The sequence below is a fragment of the Drosophila yakuba genome, chromosome 2L (assembly GCF_016746365.2).
Source record: "Drosophila yakuba strain Tai18E2 chromosome 2L, Prin_Dyak_Tai18E2_2.1, whole genome shotgun sequence".
NCBI classification, from domain to species: Eukaryota; Metazoa; Arthropoda; class Insecta; order Diptera; family Drosophilidae; genus Drosophila; species Drosophila yakuba.
In genome coordinates this window covers 18,559,389-18,574,901 of record NC_052527.2, presented here as the reverse complement: position 1 = coordinate 18,574,901, position 15,513 = coordinate 18,559,389, and the positions used below count along the sequence as shown (strand labels likewise).

Below are 15,513 nucleotides of genomic sequence, written 5' to 3'. Positions count from 1 at the left end.
AATTTGTAAATTACAATTTCTTAAATGAATGCAATTTTTAAGGTGTGGTATATTCAAGCGGTCGCGGCGCGGTCACATTTGAGCTCCGACTCGGAAGACTTGAAAATCATCGATGTTTGCGTACATCGATAGTTGGCAGGGCTTTGCTTTGTTTTGCAAATTCCAAGCGGAGTTGAGGCTGTGACAGATTGCTGGTGCGAGTTGTGAAGCAACATTGCGTCATCATCAGCTCCTGGCCAGAGAAGAGCTCAGGGAACGACGCAGGTCCGCGCCCGGGGACAAGAAAAGCCTTTAGCCACGAGGACGCAGAGGGATCAAAGGCGGAGGAGGAGGCGGTGGCCGTGTCACCGGAGCTGGAGGAAATGGCCAGCACCACTGGAAGTGCCCCCAGCCTGATACCCCCCCAAAGCGGGAGTGGTGGATCTGGCACATTGGAGGGCACACTAAGCAAGTGGACTAATGTGATGAAGGGCTGGCAGTACCGCTTCTTCGTATTGGACGAGAATGCTGGTCTGCTGTCCTATTACACGGTGAGTGGCTGCAGTGAATCCCATATCACACCCAGAACGAATTTCCCATAGCCCGCAGCCTTATCTTATCTGCTCTAGATACATTTGGATACACATACACACTTGTTGGTGCGCTTTTATTGCGTGATTTGGTGACAGGGAATCATTTTGTTGAGTCTGGCTGAGGGGTCTGACTCTTGCGCCTCTTGGAGATTTGATAGGCACTATTATAGAAGTCGTAAAAGCCGTAGAACATGCCTCCGATGACGGCGGTGAAGTAGAGGAGCACTAGGGGCGGCATGCCACACAATACCAACTGGGATGCAACCTGTGTGAGGATAAGGGCGAACTGCGTCATCTGAGTCACTGTGATGCACTTCTTCACTGGGGTGAGAGCGCGGACCAAGTTCTTATCCGCCACTGCCGCCACAAAGTAGTACGAGTACATAATAACGTGAACGATAGAATTCAAGAACACGCAGAAGTAGGCAGCAGAACCTGTAGAATTGTACACATTTGAAGAAATGATCGGTCACACGGCCGGCAAGCTTACCATTTTCGTTCAAGTTTATCAGTATGTACACCAGCGTTACCGTGGAAAAGTGGTGAAAGAGGTGCAGCCTGGACACTTGGTTTTGTTTCTTGCGAAGCACAAATATGACTGTTTCTATCAGCTCAGAGATCTTCAGCCAGAAGAGAAAGTAGGCCAAGTTGTAGTAGCGTCTTACGAGCTCCGGACTGCTCCCGACGTCGCGGCATTTCCAAAAAAAGTATATGGTGTTGTCCGTAATTAACAGGACCTGCGAGAGAAGAGCAATTAGCCGATGCTGCTTTTGTAAACTGCAAATATTTACCTCTTTAATTACATATATGCAGGACACCACCTGGATGAAGTTATGCACCAAGATCAGGCGCTTGAGCTCGTAAGGCTTTCGCCACTCCATGAAACTGTAAGCGAGGGATTAAAGGTCTGTTTCCTATATAAGTAAGCAAGCGGACCCGCTGAATTGCTAATGCTGGATCACAGACCCGCATGCAAACAAGCGGCGCAGGCATTAGCATGTGGACTTACTGCGGACCCGCTTTAGTGACAAAGTACAGATAGAGGCCCAGCACTGTGATCATGTACCAGGGATCCTTATACAACGCAGGAATGTCCACCACCGGCTGAAAATTTGGACCTGCAATACGATTAAAGGCATGAGACAGTTTCCTATACTAATCCAAAAGGGGTTTACTTGTTGACGCCTCCATTTTGCTTCTTTGTGTTCGGCTTCTGCTGGCCTGTATCCTTCAAGTGGCGTGGGACTGGGGGACTGTAGCTCTACCGCCTCGACCGCCGGCGCACATTTAAGCGTGAACAGCACACCGACCACTGTTTTTATTTCCCTGCCAGCATAGATTAGAATTCATTAATTTTTAGCACGCGTAATAACCCTTTGACAGCAATAGCTGCGAATTAATGAACTGAACTAGCCTAATTCCGACTGCATTTCTCTTACAGTCGAAGGAGAAGATGATTAAGGGCGTAAGGCGCGGTTGTGTGCGCTTAAAGGATGCTCTAATCGGAATCGACGATCAGGAGGACAACACATTCACGATCACTGTGGACCATAAGACCTTTCACTTTCAGGTAAGTTCCTCCTTAGTAAAGTACTGTAAAAGTGGATCAACAATGTTGGTCTATGGAAATCTTTATCCATAATAATGTATTATTATTATTTCACTGCTTTATGTAATAGTAAAAAAATTACTGTAATAATTAAAATTCAACTTTGTTTATAATATGAACTGAACAACCAAGCCATTCTGAATTCCAAAGTTGCATTGATTTTTTATGACGGGTAGTGTTATACGTAAGCAACAATTAGATCAAGAGGGCAGCACGTTTCTTTTTACTATTAGCGGTTTCGTAGTAAAAGATATAAGCAAGCATGTTAGCCTATCCTCCAGGCAAGCAGAATTTTCGCGCTATTACCGGAAAAGGGTATACGGGCAGCGACCCAGAAACCACTGTCTGGCCCTCACGTTTTTCCTTTTGTTTGACTTTGTTGCCTTGATGTAACGATAAAACTTTTCCCAATACCCACACACAACCAAAAGGACCCACTAAACTTGCCAACTATCCAAACGTTTGCAGGCGCGACACAACGAGGAGCGGGAGCAGTGGGTGCGCCGCCTGGAGGACACTATTCGACGCCACGCGAACCGGTCGCGTCTGTGGGACAGCCAGAGCGCCTTCTACATCGCCGGTGGCTACACGAAGGAAGGGGGCGGGAGCGGAGTAGGCGGCAGAAGACCCAACCACCTGGAGTTGGTGGCGCGCCGTGTTTCCGAGGCAGATGCCTACCTCCAGCTGATGATTGAGCAAACGAACGTGAGTATTGTGCCACGTAATGCAGGCATTATGCAATTTATTGTCATTCTTGCTATTTCTCTGTTCTGCCCAGTTGCTGGACAAACGCATCGCGGAGCTGACCGATCCGGCGGAGCAGTCTAAGTGCAAGGCACTCCAGGACAACGCAAGTGTGAGTAGACTGCGGTTACATGTGTCCCTATGGCTCAGTAACTAAAACCTCCAGGTGCAGCTCGTCACGGAAATTGTTTGAAAGTTTCTCCACTTCGGCGTACGTCAGACGCCAGTAGTTTTCGTCGACTGCCATGTAATAGTCCGCGTCCTGGTTATAATTAACCTTTCGAACACCTAGAACACAGCCGGTTTTTACTGCAATATCTCTTCCGTAGAGACTGAGCGTAACGTTCAGCTGCATTCCGTCGCTGGGTGTGACCAGCCAGAGCACGAACTCGCTGTTTCTCTGGCTATCTGGTAAACGCCTATCTCGCAGACCCACATTAGGTGATGTCCGGCACACTAGCACCACCAACGGGATGTGACCTTCCAGGTGTGAGTGCTGCTTAAGCAGGAAGCTGTTATAGGCCTCACATTGCCGCTGGGACATCAATAACTGTTGTGCATTGTAAGCCAGAAGGCCCAAAACCTGATTATCATGATGCTTGCAGCTCTTTGGCTTGAAAGAAAGCACAATCTGTTCATCTTTTACTACGGGAAGGCAGTGCCTAAAGGAAGCATCCTTGTTATCATGATCACAGAAGTAGTGCAGCAAAAGCAGCTGACTGTCTATTCGCCTTTGGCAGCCCTCGAATATACAATTTTTTACCTCGCACTTTATCAGAAGTTTGTTGGGGATAGTATCTTTGTCCTCCGAAGGGACTTGAATTTCATCTGAAGAATCTGCATCAATGGTGCTGAACATCGTGTGAGACATTAGCTTTCTTTGATGCGACTGAAACTTCTGCTGGTCATCCAGCTGTTGCATTCCCACGCGCAGTGTTTCCATTTTGATGTTGAGCTCCCTAAGATCGCCATCCAAATTGAACTTGGTCTTCAGCTTGTTCTCCAGTTTCGAATGCTCTTCATCACGGTTCTTTTTATACTCTTCGAATTGTGCGCACAACTTGTCGATGCTGTGGAGCTTTGGGTCCAGGAACTCCATTGCGGATTAACGCTTATTGTAGCTTTTAAAATGTAATTTGATTTTCTGGCAGTGCTGGGAATTTAGAGTCCGGTTGCGGGATTGTGTGTTTTGTTATCCTAGTAAAGTTTGTCATTCGAACCGTATTACTAGGCCCACTGGGCCGCCCACTCATATCGATTACCAATGCAAGTTCAGGGTTAAGAGGCGACCAGATGCAAAGGCCTGAGAGAATGTCAATCGACCGGCAGCTGGCCAACTATGGCAGCTGCTCACTTCCTCTGCAAACTTTGGCCAAGCCGTACCACTTTTTTCACCACTCCCGTTGGCTTATCCGTAGTTCTCATTTCAGGCCATGCTGGATCACATTAAACACTCGATTGTCAGCCTGCAGATTGCCAAAAACATGGCCCACCCCATAAATGGAATCTACAACGGCCCACCGGCCACTGCTTCGACTAGTTCCTCGACCAGTGGAGTTGCCATGGGCAGTTGTAACAACATACAGGCAGGTGGCCTAAAGATGCCCCTGGAGGGTCAAGTGATAGGCAAGGGTGAGCTGGTCGACGACGAGGATGACTCGGCCACTGAGAACGGTGAGTGCAATTGGCCAAGCAACTGGTCATAGAGCCAGGGTCAAGTTGTTCGAAATCAATGCGAAATCTCAATTTGCATTACCCCCAATAATCTGGCATTAATCTTGGCAGCCACCACCGCTCCTTTGGGTTTGGTTGTGCCAGAGACCTCATACTCAAGCAGCGAGGGCGAGGAGGACTTCTACGATGCCTACGACGATCCCTTCACCAGCCTTGGCAGCTCTCCGATTGGCTGGTAAGTGGACCACTTGCAGGTTTTATAAGTAGCAACTAAAACAGCCCCTTGACCAAGTGCGCCGACTGGCCATCAATCAGATGCGATGCGGCAGCCGGCAAAACGTGCTATGTTATGTGTGATGTGTTCTGCGTGCTAATATTACGCATTCATAGCCCGCAGTCCGAATCCCCCGCTCCGGCACTGCTTCTCCTCCTTATCCTTTGAAAAGACGCATGCGCCTAAGCAGCGCATGCAAAATGCAATGCCCGAAGTTCGTCGCAGTCGTAGTTTGAGGGCAGCCTGTAATTTCTGTCAAGTCGCGTGTAAATAATAAATACAAAAACTTCTCCTCCGCCTCAACTGGCTCTCAACGAAGCTTTGTTGGCACAGCTGACACCGCTTTGTCGTCGGCTACTCGCTTCGTCATCGACATCCTTCGGCCTAGTCGTAGTTAAAGTCGCCATTGTGTATGTCTGTCAGTTCTAGTTTCGTTCGTCATCGCCTCGCAGCGTCAAAGAGCTGCTTTGGGTGGAAGTGGCCCCCCTCGGCTCTCAGTTGGATTTTTCAGTAGTTTTTCTTGATTGCAGTAATGGCCTAGACCACTCGGCGGCTTTTTTCTACGCTTCGATTCGGGAGCTTCCGCTTTAGGACCGGAATTATGCGGCTGCTAGGAGTGCAGTAACGAATACGGCCAGCATCAGCCCCTCGAACCATGTTTAAGAAGTGGGTCCGACGTGTTAGCCTGAGGTGAGAATGTACAGTATAAAATGTACATGTGTGCCAGGTCGACGTAAGTGTTTCCCTCATTAATTGTAAATGAAGCCAGCAACTTAGGTGGAAAAGGAGACGGATGCGGGTTGCAGATGCTGTTGTGCCTAGGGATTTACACGCACATTATGCTTAAAGATTTATCCAAGATATCGCAGGAATCCTAATCAACAAGTCCTGATTTCACTCTAATTTTTCATTGAACAGCGCAACGCGTGGGTTTGCGGAAACCACATCCCCCACCCACGAAAAGGCACCGGATGGATTTGCCGAGCCAGTGGCTCTGGACGACTCAGTTGCCCCCCAAACGCTGCCAGAGATCGATGAAAGCGTTGCCGATGCGGACACCAGCATTAAGACAGCAAGGACCGCCGTAAGTTCTGGAAGTGCCAGCTATGATAATGGGATAGACTACGACGCCTTGTACGAGGAGGAGGAAGAGACGGACCTCAGTATGGAGGCGCACGGATCGATGATCACGCACTTGTTGTCCCAAGTTAAAATCGGCATGGACCTCACGAAAGTGGTACTGCCCACGTTTATTCTGGAGCGCCGCTCGCTATTGGAGATGTACGCCGATTACTTTGCTCATCCCGATCTGTTTATAAAGTATATTTTTAAGGCGTTAAATTAATGATATAACTCATAAGCATCATACCCAACAGAATATCAGATCTGGATGATCCACGCGACAGAATCGTCCAGGTCTGCCGCTGGTATATGAGTGCTTACCATGCTGGACGCAAAAGTGCAGTAGCCAAGAAGCCGTACAACCCCATTTTGGGTGAAGTATTTCAGTGCCATTGGGACATTCCTGGTATGAAATGCGAAACAAGCTACTGTGGACCAGCACTTACATGTTTTCCTTAATATTAGGGTTATCCCAAGACGGTCAGGAGGTACGTGACGGTCCAGTGCCTTGGTGCCGGCGGGATCAACTCACATTTCTAGCTGAGCAAGTGTCTCACCATCCGCCAAGTAATACAAAAGAAAAAAAATTTTATGTTTTTTACATACGCATTTATTTGTTTCAGTTTCTGCCTTTTATGCGGAGCATTACAATAAAAAAATAACATTTGCGGCACATGTCTGGACCAAGTCGAAGTTCTTGGGGCTCTCCATTGGAGTTCATAACATTGGTGAAGGCGTTGTGACCCTGGTGGATCGCAGCGAGGAGTACATAGTGACCTTCCCCAACGGCTACGGCAGGTGAGAACGTGGTATTTCTGGTTTCAGACAACTTAAGAATATTTCCATAACCTAGGTCTATTCTAACGGTGCCTTGGATTGAGCTCGGCGGTTCGGTGGAGATCAAGTGCCCACAATCTGGATACTATGCCAACGTGGAGTTCCTCACCAAGCCATTCTATGGCGGCAAACGTAATAGGATTTCTGCAGAGGTGACTAGCTCTGAACTCTTAATGTGCATCTAGATTTTGTATTAATTCGGAAAATTCTTAGGTTTATGCGCCCAGCGAAAAGAAACCTTTTGTCTCTATTTCCGGCGAGTGGAGCGGTTTGATGGAGGCCAAGTGGCATGATAAAAACGTAAGTGGTCCAAAATATGTTTGGTTTATGTTTGTAGTGTACTATTATATATTGTTTCTGTAAATGTTGACCCTTTACTTGTACTTCTTCCTCCGCATACTGCGCCAAATGCTGCAACAAACATCTCCACGAGTTGACAGCCACATCCACCCTTCACACCCCACCTATACCTCTACTTACTATCCACGATTCTTCTGCTTTTCTCTTAAATAGCTCGGGAGCATTTCCACTGTGTGTTTACTTTGTTTGTCTAGAAAATCGAACCCACAAAATAATCCTATGCCTGATTGTCCAATGTTGTATTCAAATTGTTGCTATCTGTACTTATGTATATGTATGATTGTTGTGTGTTCAGTATTACACCCAGTCCCAATCAGCTTGACCACATAGTGAATCTGAATGAATCTCTTGAATTTTCTAGAAAACCGAAGTATTCGTCGACGTAAATCGCATACCCATATTTAAGAAACAAGTTCGACCAATCGTTGAGCAGGATGAGTACGAATCGCGGCGCGTTTGGAAGGAAGTGACAGCGGGACTCAAGTAAACAGCATACCAATCTGCCAATTAACCCCTGACCCTCAATTGCACGGCCTGAAAATGTAATCTCTTTGTTCGTTGCTTTCCGCAGGTTCAATGACATCGAGCGCGCTACAACTGCCAAATTCGTTGTCGAGCAACAGCAGCGAGATCAAGCCAAGGTGCGCAAGGAATACGATCTGGCCTGGGAGCACAAGGTACGCCACTCCGATATAATGTTAATCCGTTTACAGATAATATTCCTCCACAGCACTTTAAGCCCGTGGGCGACAACTGGATCTACGCCAAACCGCTGAGTCAGCGCATGTATTTGCAGGAGAAAGAGGCCAAGAGATAATGCCTCCGACTGACATCGAGGGCAACAACACCAAAAACGTCTATTTATATGGATCATATCAAGAACGAGCCTCAACTATATGTTTAATTCCACAAGTGCGCAAACCTCTCAACACTGATGATACGACGTAACGAATGCAGGAAAAGCTAGAGCAACATCTAGAAAAGCCTCCATGGTCTGGTTATTAATTGTAAATAATATACACAGAGAAAAAGGAAAAAAAAAGGCTCTGCTCATTAGGTTGAAACGCGAGTTAAGCTCGACAGCTCAGCGGAGACAGAAAAACAAACACTCACAGTTTCTATACACAATTAACGATTATTATTTACTACTAAGTACTAGTGTGTTTCAAAGGCAATCGCAGTAAACTGCAACACAATGACACCTTTTACATTACTTACATTTACTAACTAGCAACAAAGAAAGAAATCCAATACATAAAGGGATATATCAAAAGTTGTAGATTACGAAATGATAGTAATTTAAGGATAGAGACTCTATTTTTGAAATAAAAGATTCTGCTATAGACAAAATACAATACCGACACGCTAGTATCTGACAGATACTGCCCCTTCGCTTGTTTCCAAGACCTCAACAGACCAACGGACTTTAAAAACACGGTGCACAATGATTTCCCGATCGCATAGTTTATAAATTAAATACAATTACCTTTAGTATTATGTTTCAAATTCCACTTGTCACAATAAATAAAGCTTTACTAACAGTCCGCTGCAGACATACCTTTATACCGTACTGTAATAAAACACAATTGAAACCCGAAATCCAAGAAACATTTAAAAGTTAACTATAAATTTAATTTTTAACTTACGAGCCAGGAAGCAACACCACCCACACAGCAAATCTACCGACTACTCTCACGCAAAGTTAACGCAAAATGAAACGAATAAAGTAAATACGCTTCGAAATTGATTTAAAGTAATATTTAACGAACTAGTTACCCTGTAGATTAAACGAATTGTAATGCCGAGGGCTTTAATTGGAACTTATATCCAAGCCCAGGTATAACATGTATATATTTTTTTCAATTTTCTTTTTAACCAACGTGTTAATCAAGAAATTGAGCAAATACCCCAAACGGATTGATTAAAACGGATACGAGTATTGATAATAAAGCGATTTGTTCTTTAAGCAGTTGTGATGGATTTTATATTTCGGGCTTACCAATACTAAACAATTTTGAAATGTACACATCATTCATAGACTTTTTTATTATATTTCTGAATGTTATAGGTTTTTAATTGAAATGAAGTTTATGCCGGTCTACATATGTTATATTATTTGCTCATTTACACTAAATTACCATTTCGTAAAATTTGAATTGTAACAAAAATAATGTTACCATTGGAATCGATATCCTTTTATTTGCAATCGAAACTTTTGTTGTGCTCGTTGATAGGCGACCTAGAGCAGTGTCATCTCTTTTTTAAAACGTACGGTCACACTATTGACGTGGCCTCAAAATTTTTTGTTCTCCGGAAAATGCAAAAAGTTTGCATTTAAGGTAATTGTGCATAGCAGTGTACGACGCCAAGTCCAAAGAATACGCCTGCCAATCTAGGACCTGTTCGCATCCATCCGGAGCACGCGAGAAGCGCCAGAAATTGTGTAAGAAAGAACCTAGTGCAGAAGGAAGTTTGTAAGTGGAGAGAGCGTAGGGTAGTGCGAAAATCGTTTAATTTTCCTTCGCGGAGGAAAAATCATCCCAGGATTCAAAAAGATTTTTTTGAAAGTGTCCAGCCAGTGGTCTCTACAGCTAAAAAGGCTTTTCCGTCGAGAAAAGCCAATTTAAAGTCCGCAGCAAAATCGCCAATAAAAGGGCGCAAGAAGAAGAGGCAACTACAAAGTGCAAGTGCTGGTCGAGAAACTACATGTCACTGAAAACTGAAGCTCGAAAAAGTGATAAGTGATTGGTAACCATGTTATGGACACCCCATTCGATATGCCTTGATTGCCCCAATTAGTTTAAGTGGGTGTTGAGGTGGTGGGCGTGGCGGGTTGTGTTCGCCAATAGGCACGTCATCAAAAATTCGCTTTGTTTTGAAGACGAATCCTTTCTCTTCCTGCTGGCTTCCAGTGCATCTGGGTCACCAACCACACCGACTCACCTTCTGCGATCGTGGATGGCGAGGTCAAGTACTTGGAACACGTACACTCATACGCTGTACATCACATATAACCCATAGCGATCTGCTGTCGAAGCTGTTTAAACAGCCAAATATGATACAATTATCACACTATTTCCGACTCGCTGTTGACGTAGACACAGTTCTGTAAACACTGGCTCAAGACATTTACCTACGCAGCCAGACTAGTTCAAAAGTTAATAATAAAGCCCCATTAAAGCAGAATTTCACATTCCATTTGATCAGCTATTACTGCAATTTCTACATTGTCTGTCAGCTGGAAAAGCATCCCATTTGAGATCTTTACAACTTTTATCAACCGCACATTGCTCAAGTTACGCGTATTTTGTCATTGAACGATAAGATAATTCCTAGTTAACTGTCGGCATGTTCGGCAGAAACGTAATCTTTGCCAGTGATAAGATAGCAACTAAACAAAATGTAATTCTTCATCTTTCAGACCACAAACCTATGAATTAGCAGCATGTCGACCTACAATCCGAACTTCGTGCCTCCCGCCCACGTTCCCATGCCTCTGAACGGAAATAATCCAGTGAATGGTGTGCAAGGAAGCGTCGAGCAGCAGCCAGGTTCTCCACCTTATATACCACAGAAGCAGCCACAACAGTTCCAGCAACCACCTCCTGCAGCAGCTTTTCCGGGAGGAGGAGCGCCAGGTAATCTGCCACCGCCGCAGCAGTTCAACAGTGGTATTGCGAACCAGTTCTTGCCGCCCACGTCTGGAGCAGCTACACCTCTGCAGCAACTGCCGCCCAGCACTTTGCCGCCCCATCTGCGTCCGCCCACCGTTAACGGTCCACCCCTTACTAACGGCAGCAATGGGGCGTCCAGTGCGAATTCCTCGCGCACTGCCTCCCCAAGGCCAGTGGGAGCTGCCCCTCAATACGCTCAAGGACCAATCGCCGCAGCGCTGAACAATCCGCCCCTGGCGTCGGGATTGCGTCCTTCGCCCCAACCGGTGAACCAATCTCTGGCCAACTTGACGAGCAATCTGGGAAATCTCAACTTGAACACCACTCGAGCAAATGGAGGTACCAGCGTTGTGCCACAGCCCCAGCAACAGTACCAACCTCTAACACAGAAGGATGGTAGGGGAGTGGCCTCGGCCCAAGCGGGTCCACCGCAGTTTAACGACGCCAACAGTTTATTGGCAGCCGGCGGAGGTGCAGCACCAGTAGTTCCCAATTCTATGGCGACGCCGTTTAGTGGACAAAAACCTCCCAATTTGGTTCCCAATCCGGCCAAAATGTTCGGAAGTGCATCGGTTCCCGGTAGACCAACGCCAACACCAGCGGCCCAACGAATACAATACGGAGTACCCCCTCCGACTAACCCCGAGCAGCAGAGCCAGCAAAACAACAATCTGCAGCAAGCACCGCCGCCACCAAGAGTAGGAGCGGTATGGCCACCGAGCTTAGCAAATGCAGCGGCGCCGGGAGCCCAACCCTTGCTGCCTCCAGCCCAGCAGCCTTTACAGTCGTATCCATACTCCCAGGCTTATCTACCAGCACCACAGCAGCAACCACTACCTCCTCAGTCTGCAGTGCAGGCACCGCCGCCGGGAATGTTCGGAGCCCAACCCACTGGAGCTCCGCTGCAGTATCAGGCACAGGCGCCTCCTCAGGTTTACGGACAACAACCTCAGCAACCACCCCAGACCGGTCCTGGGGGGCCATATGGAAACACTGCTCCACTAAATGTGGCTCAGCAGGGATTTAGCAGACTGTGGGGACAGGATACAATCGACCTGATGCAGAACCGGCATATCTTATCGCCGGCAACGTTGCCTCCGCCAAAAGTGGTACTGCACAACCAGTTCCACGAGTCCATAAACTGTAGCCCAAGCATTATGCGTTGTACGCTGACCAAGATCCCCGAGAGCAACTCTCTGCTGCAGAAGTCGCGCCTGCCTCTGGGCATTGTGATACATCCCTTCCGCGATGTGAATGTAAGAATTTTATTGAACATAATTTGATCTGAAAGATTTACTTGGCAATCTTCCCACAGAGCCTCCCTGTAATTCAGTGCATCAACATTGTGCGTTGCCGGCTTTGCCGCACATACATTAATCCCTTCGTTTACTTCGTGGACAGCAAGATGTGGAAGTGCAATCTGTGCTATCGGGTCAACGAATGTAATTGAAAAGAATTCCCCGCATAACATGGATTTAGTAATCAAAAGTTATTTTTCAAATGCAGTGCCCGATGACTTTCAATTCGATCCGGCCACTAAGACATATGGCGACGTAACCCGAAGGCCCGAGGTACGCTCTAGCACCATAGAGTTTATTGCTCCTTCGGAGTACATGTTGCGACCGCCTCAGCCGGCCATGTACCTGTTTCTTTTTGATGTCTCAATAATCGCGCAGCAGAGTGGCTATCTGGAGGCCGCTTGCGCCGTGCTCAACCGGCACCTAGACGAGATGCCCGGGGACGCAAGAACTCAGGTGGGATTCATCTGCTACGACAGCTTCGTGCACTTCTACAGCATGGCCGAGGGGCTCAACCAGCCGCATGAAATGACGCTGCTGGACATCGACGACCCCTTCCTGCCACGACCTGACAGTTTGCTTGTAAACCTGAAAGAGTGCAAGGAGCTGGTGCGTGATCTGTTAAAGCAGCTGCCGAAGCGATTTGCCCACACCCACGATCCAGGTTCCGCCTTGGGTGCCGCTCTGCAGGTGGCTTTCAAGCTAATGGTTAGTTCAGTTGCTCAAAACAAAAGAGAAGTCTTAATCATTGTGAATGGTTCTGCTTACAGCAAGCATCAGGCGGACGGATAACCGTCTTTCAATCGTGCCTTCCCAACAAGGGACCCGGAGCCTTGGAGCCGCGTGAAGATCCCAACAACCGTTCGGCAAAGGACGTGGCCCACCTTAATCCGGCAACCGACTTTTACAAGCGCTTCGCCCTGGAATGCTCCGGCTATCAGATAGCCTGTGACCTCTTCCTGATGAACCAGCAGTACAGCGACATGGCAACCATCTGTAAGTGACTCCTAATAATGTAAAATCAAACATCCGTTTTGCTTAATTTCTTTGAGTTATCTTAATAGAGCTCCGTAAACTTATTTTATTAAAATTTTCCCAATAGCTGGCATTAGCAAACACAGCGGCGGCTGTGTCCACCACTTCCCGCTCTACCAGAAGACCAAGCCACATATGGTAGAATCGTTCCGGGCGTGCTTCAAGCGCTATCTTACCAGGAAAATCGGATTTGAGGCTGTAATGCGAATCCGCTGCACTCGCGGCCTGCAGGTGCATACATTCCACGGAAACTTCTTTGTGCGCTCCACGGACCTGCTCTCGCTTCCAAACGTGAATCCGGATGCGGGATATGGCATGCAGATCTCCTACGACGAGAGCCTCACGGACGCGAAAACGATTTGCTTCCAAGCTGCGCTGCTCTATACGAACAGCGAAGGAGAGCGTCGAATCCGGGTGCACACCGTTTGCTTGCCGGTGACCGCTTCGCTTCCAGAGGTAATGCACTCAGCAGACACGGAAGCTATCATCGGACTGTTGTCGAAAATGGCCGTTGACCGGTCGGTCGCTTCCAACTTGTCGGACGCCCGCGACGCATTCATTAATGCTACGATCGACGTGTACAATGCCTTCAAGATAGCACAAAATCTGCCATCGGGACAGTCAGGCCAGCTGATAGCACCGCGCAGCCTGGCGTTGCTCCCGCTCTACATATTGGCCCTGCTTAAGCACGTAAGTTTTTTAAAAATTACCTTAGTTAGCACAGCTAAACTCGTTTGTCTACTAGCCCGCTTTCCGTGTGGGAACTAGCACACGACTGGATGATCGGGTCTACGCTATGGATTGCATGAAGACGCTACCGCTGGACCAGCTAATGAAGTACGTGTACCCAGAGCTGTACAAGATCGATGCGTTGATTTACCACGCCCGAAACTCGAACATTAGTTCGAACCAGGAAGACGACGAGGACGAGGACGAACCGTTGCCGGAGCTGCCGCGTCTACAATTGTCCGCGGAACAGTGAGTAACGTTTATATGATTTTTGACTTTCGTTAACAACAATGGATTTACTTCTATAGCTTGGATTCGCGGTCAATATTCCTGATGGATTGCGGCACGCTGATAATGATCTATGTCGGCCTAAATGTGCCGCCTGATGTTTTGGAAGCTGTGCTGGGTATGATCTTTAAATCCAAGCAATTTGTGTTACTTACCTGTTTCTAATTTCAGGAATCAGCTCCACTGCAGAGCTAGGTGACTACATTTACGGATTGCCAAATGTTGTGAGCAACGAGAACGATGTGCTGAAGCGCTTTATATTGCGACTCAACTACGATAAGCCTTACTCGGCGCTGGTGCAGATAATTAGGTAAGTTGGACCATTATCAAAAAGGTGTTAATACCTCGCTAATCATTTTAACTTAAATTAAAGGGACACGAGCACGGCCAAGGGCCAGTTCATCGAGAGATTAACCGACGATCGCAGTGAATCTAGTTTGTCATACTATGAATTTTTGCAACACATTCGGGCTCAGGTTAAATAGTACATAAGCAGAATATCCTACCACTATTGTATGCAACAAAAATACGAGTTTCTTAGAACCTAAAAACTCAGACTCTGGTGACTAGAGGCACGAAGCGAATGCAGGTGAATCTGGCGCGAAACAATGGAGACCAGTACGGGACAGACATACACTTGATTCACCTTAACCCATCCCCTACCCACTCTCTCGGCTTAGATATTTTTAAAGTGCATGTATTTATTTATTTGTTGATTTGTTGCACTAAAAATAAAATTAAATCAATTAAATATCATAGTAAATGCGAGAGAACCAACTTGTCACAACAGATTAAGATATCGTTGCCAGTTCGATTAGGGCAAACATTAGTCAAAAGTTCAGCTAACCAGTCAGTAGAGCACCCAAGGAAGAGGATTGCTGTTATTTATTATAGAAACTTTATGCAGTAAACCAACGAAACTGTTGTACATTATGCTTTAGCGCGATTTTTGTTCGTTCCAACTGCTTCAAACATTCTGCAAACTCTCAGCCCCACAAATTGTTATCGCTTACCCCATTTGTTTGCTGTTTTCAGTAGTATTTATTTTCCGCAATCCAGAGAAACCTATATTTATTTATAAGTGTAAGGAAAGGCGCTTTGTTGCACTGTAGTTAGCGAACTTATTTCAAACGAATGTAAGGAAATAGATTTGGTATTGTGTATTGCATTCATTGGACTGCTAGGCAGTGAATGTCTTAAGCTTAGAAGGAATATTATACTGTATCAATAAAGAGACCCCAGCCCTGTAACTCAGGTGGCGCAGTTGTCGTTCTTTGAGTGGGCTAAATAATCGAAA

The 15,513-nt window shown here is 46.6% G+C and overlaps 4 protein-coding genes across 7 annotated transcripts; 2 read left to right on the top strand and 2 right to left on the bottom strand.

The window, feature by feature from the left end:
• The first annotated feature begins 108 nt into the window (after positions 1-108).
• Positions 109-9,161, top strand: LOC6528828 (oxysterol-binding protein-related protein 9). 3 transcript variants are annotated; one of them, XM_002089824.3, is made up of 15 exons: positions 109-530; positions 2,014-2,142; positions 2,650-2,886; positions 2,960-3,037; positions 4,356-4,599; positions 4,711-4,834; positions 5,792-6,193; positions 6,250-6,401; positions 6,461-6,562; positions 6,619-6,793; positions 6,849-6,984; positions 7,046-7,132; positions 7,554-7,675; positions 7,764-7,869; positions 7,923-9,161. In XM_002089824.3, exons 1-15 carry the CDS (start codon positions 363-365, stop codon positions 8,007-8,009), a joined length of 2,349 nt encoding a protein of 782 aa, XP_002089860.1. In that variant the 5' UTR covers positions 109-362; the 3' UTR covers positions 8,010-9,161. The 3 variants fall into 3 exon arrangements, with proteins under 3 accessions (XP_002089860.1, XP_039227276.1, XP_015054248.1); XM_015198762.3 differs by lacking the exons at positions 109-530; positions 2,014-2,142; positions 2,650-2,886; ... (1 more) ...; positions 4,356-4,599; positions 4,711-4,834 and adding an exon at positions 5,127-5,563; XM_039371342.1 differs by lacking the exons at positions 109-530; positions 2,014-2,142; positions 2,650-2,886; ... (3 more) ...; positions 7,764-7,869; positions 7,923-9,161 and adding an exon at positions 5,114-5,563 and having other exon boundaries at positions 7,554-7,679.
• LOC6528830 (elongation of very long chain fatty acids protein 7) lies at positions 610-1,903 on the bottom strand. The gene is made up of 5 exons (XM_002089826.3): positions 1,748-1,903; positions 1,582-1,690; positions 1,364-1,457; positions 1,063-1,309; positions 610-1,007 (listed from the first exon to the last, which is right to left on the bottom strand). The coding sequence occupies exons 1-5, from the start codon at positions 1,761-1,763 to the stop codon at positions 673-675; spliced, it is 801 nt and encodes a 266-aa protein (XP_002089862.1). The 5' UTR covers positions 1,764-1,903; the 3' UTR covers positions 610-672.
• On the bottom strand, positions 2,892-4,165 carry LOC6528829. Its single transcript, XM_002089825.3, has one exon. The coding sequence runs from the start codon at positions 4,022-4,024 to the stop codon at positions 3,065-3,067; it is 960 nt and encodes a 319-aa protein (XP_002089861.3). The 5' UTR covers positions 4,025-4,165; the 3' UTR covers positions 2,892-3,064.
• A 266-nt stretch (positions 9,162-9,427) lies between the features above and the next one.
• Positions 9,428-15,470, top strand: LOC6528827 (protein transport protein Sec24A). 2 transcript variants are annotated; one of them, XM_015198763.3, is made up of 10 exons: positions 9,428-9,531; positions 10,614-12,122; positions 12,182-12,308; positions 12,373-12,872; positions 12,935-13,160; positions 13,267-13,889; positions 13,945-14,177; positions 14,237-14,334; positions 14,388-14,526; positions 14,590-15,470. In XM_015198763.3, the coding sequence occupies exons 2-10, from the start codon at positions 10,638-10,640 to the stop codon at positions 14,699-14,701; spliced, it is 3,543 nt and encodes a 1,180-aa protein (XP_015054249.1). In that variant the 5' UTR covers positions 9,428-9,531; positions 10,614-10,637; the 3' UTR covers positions 14,702-15,470. The 2 variants fall into 2 exon arrangements, with proteins under 2 accessions (XP_015054249.1, XP_002089859.1); XM_002089823.4 differs by having other exon boundaries at positions 9,444-9,635.
• Positions 15,471-15,513: the final 43 nt, after the last annotated feature.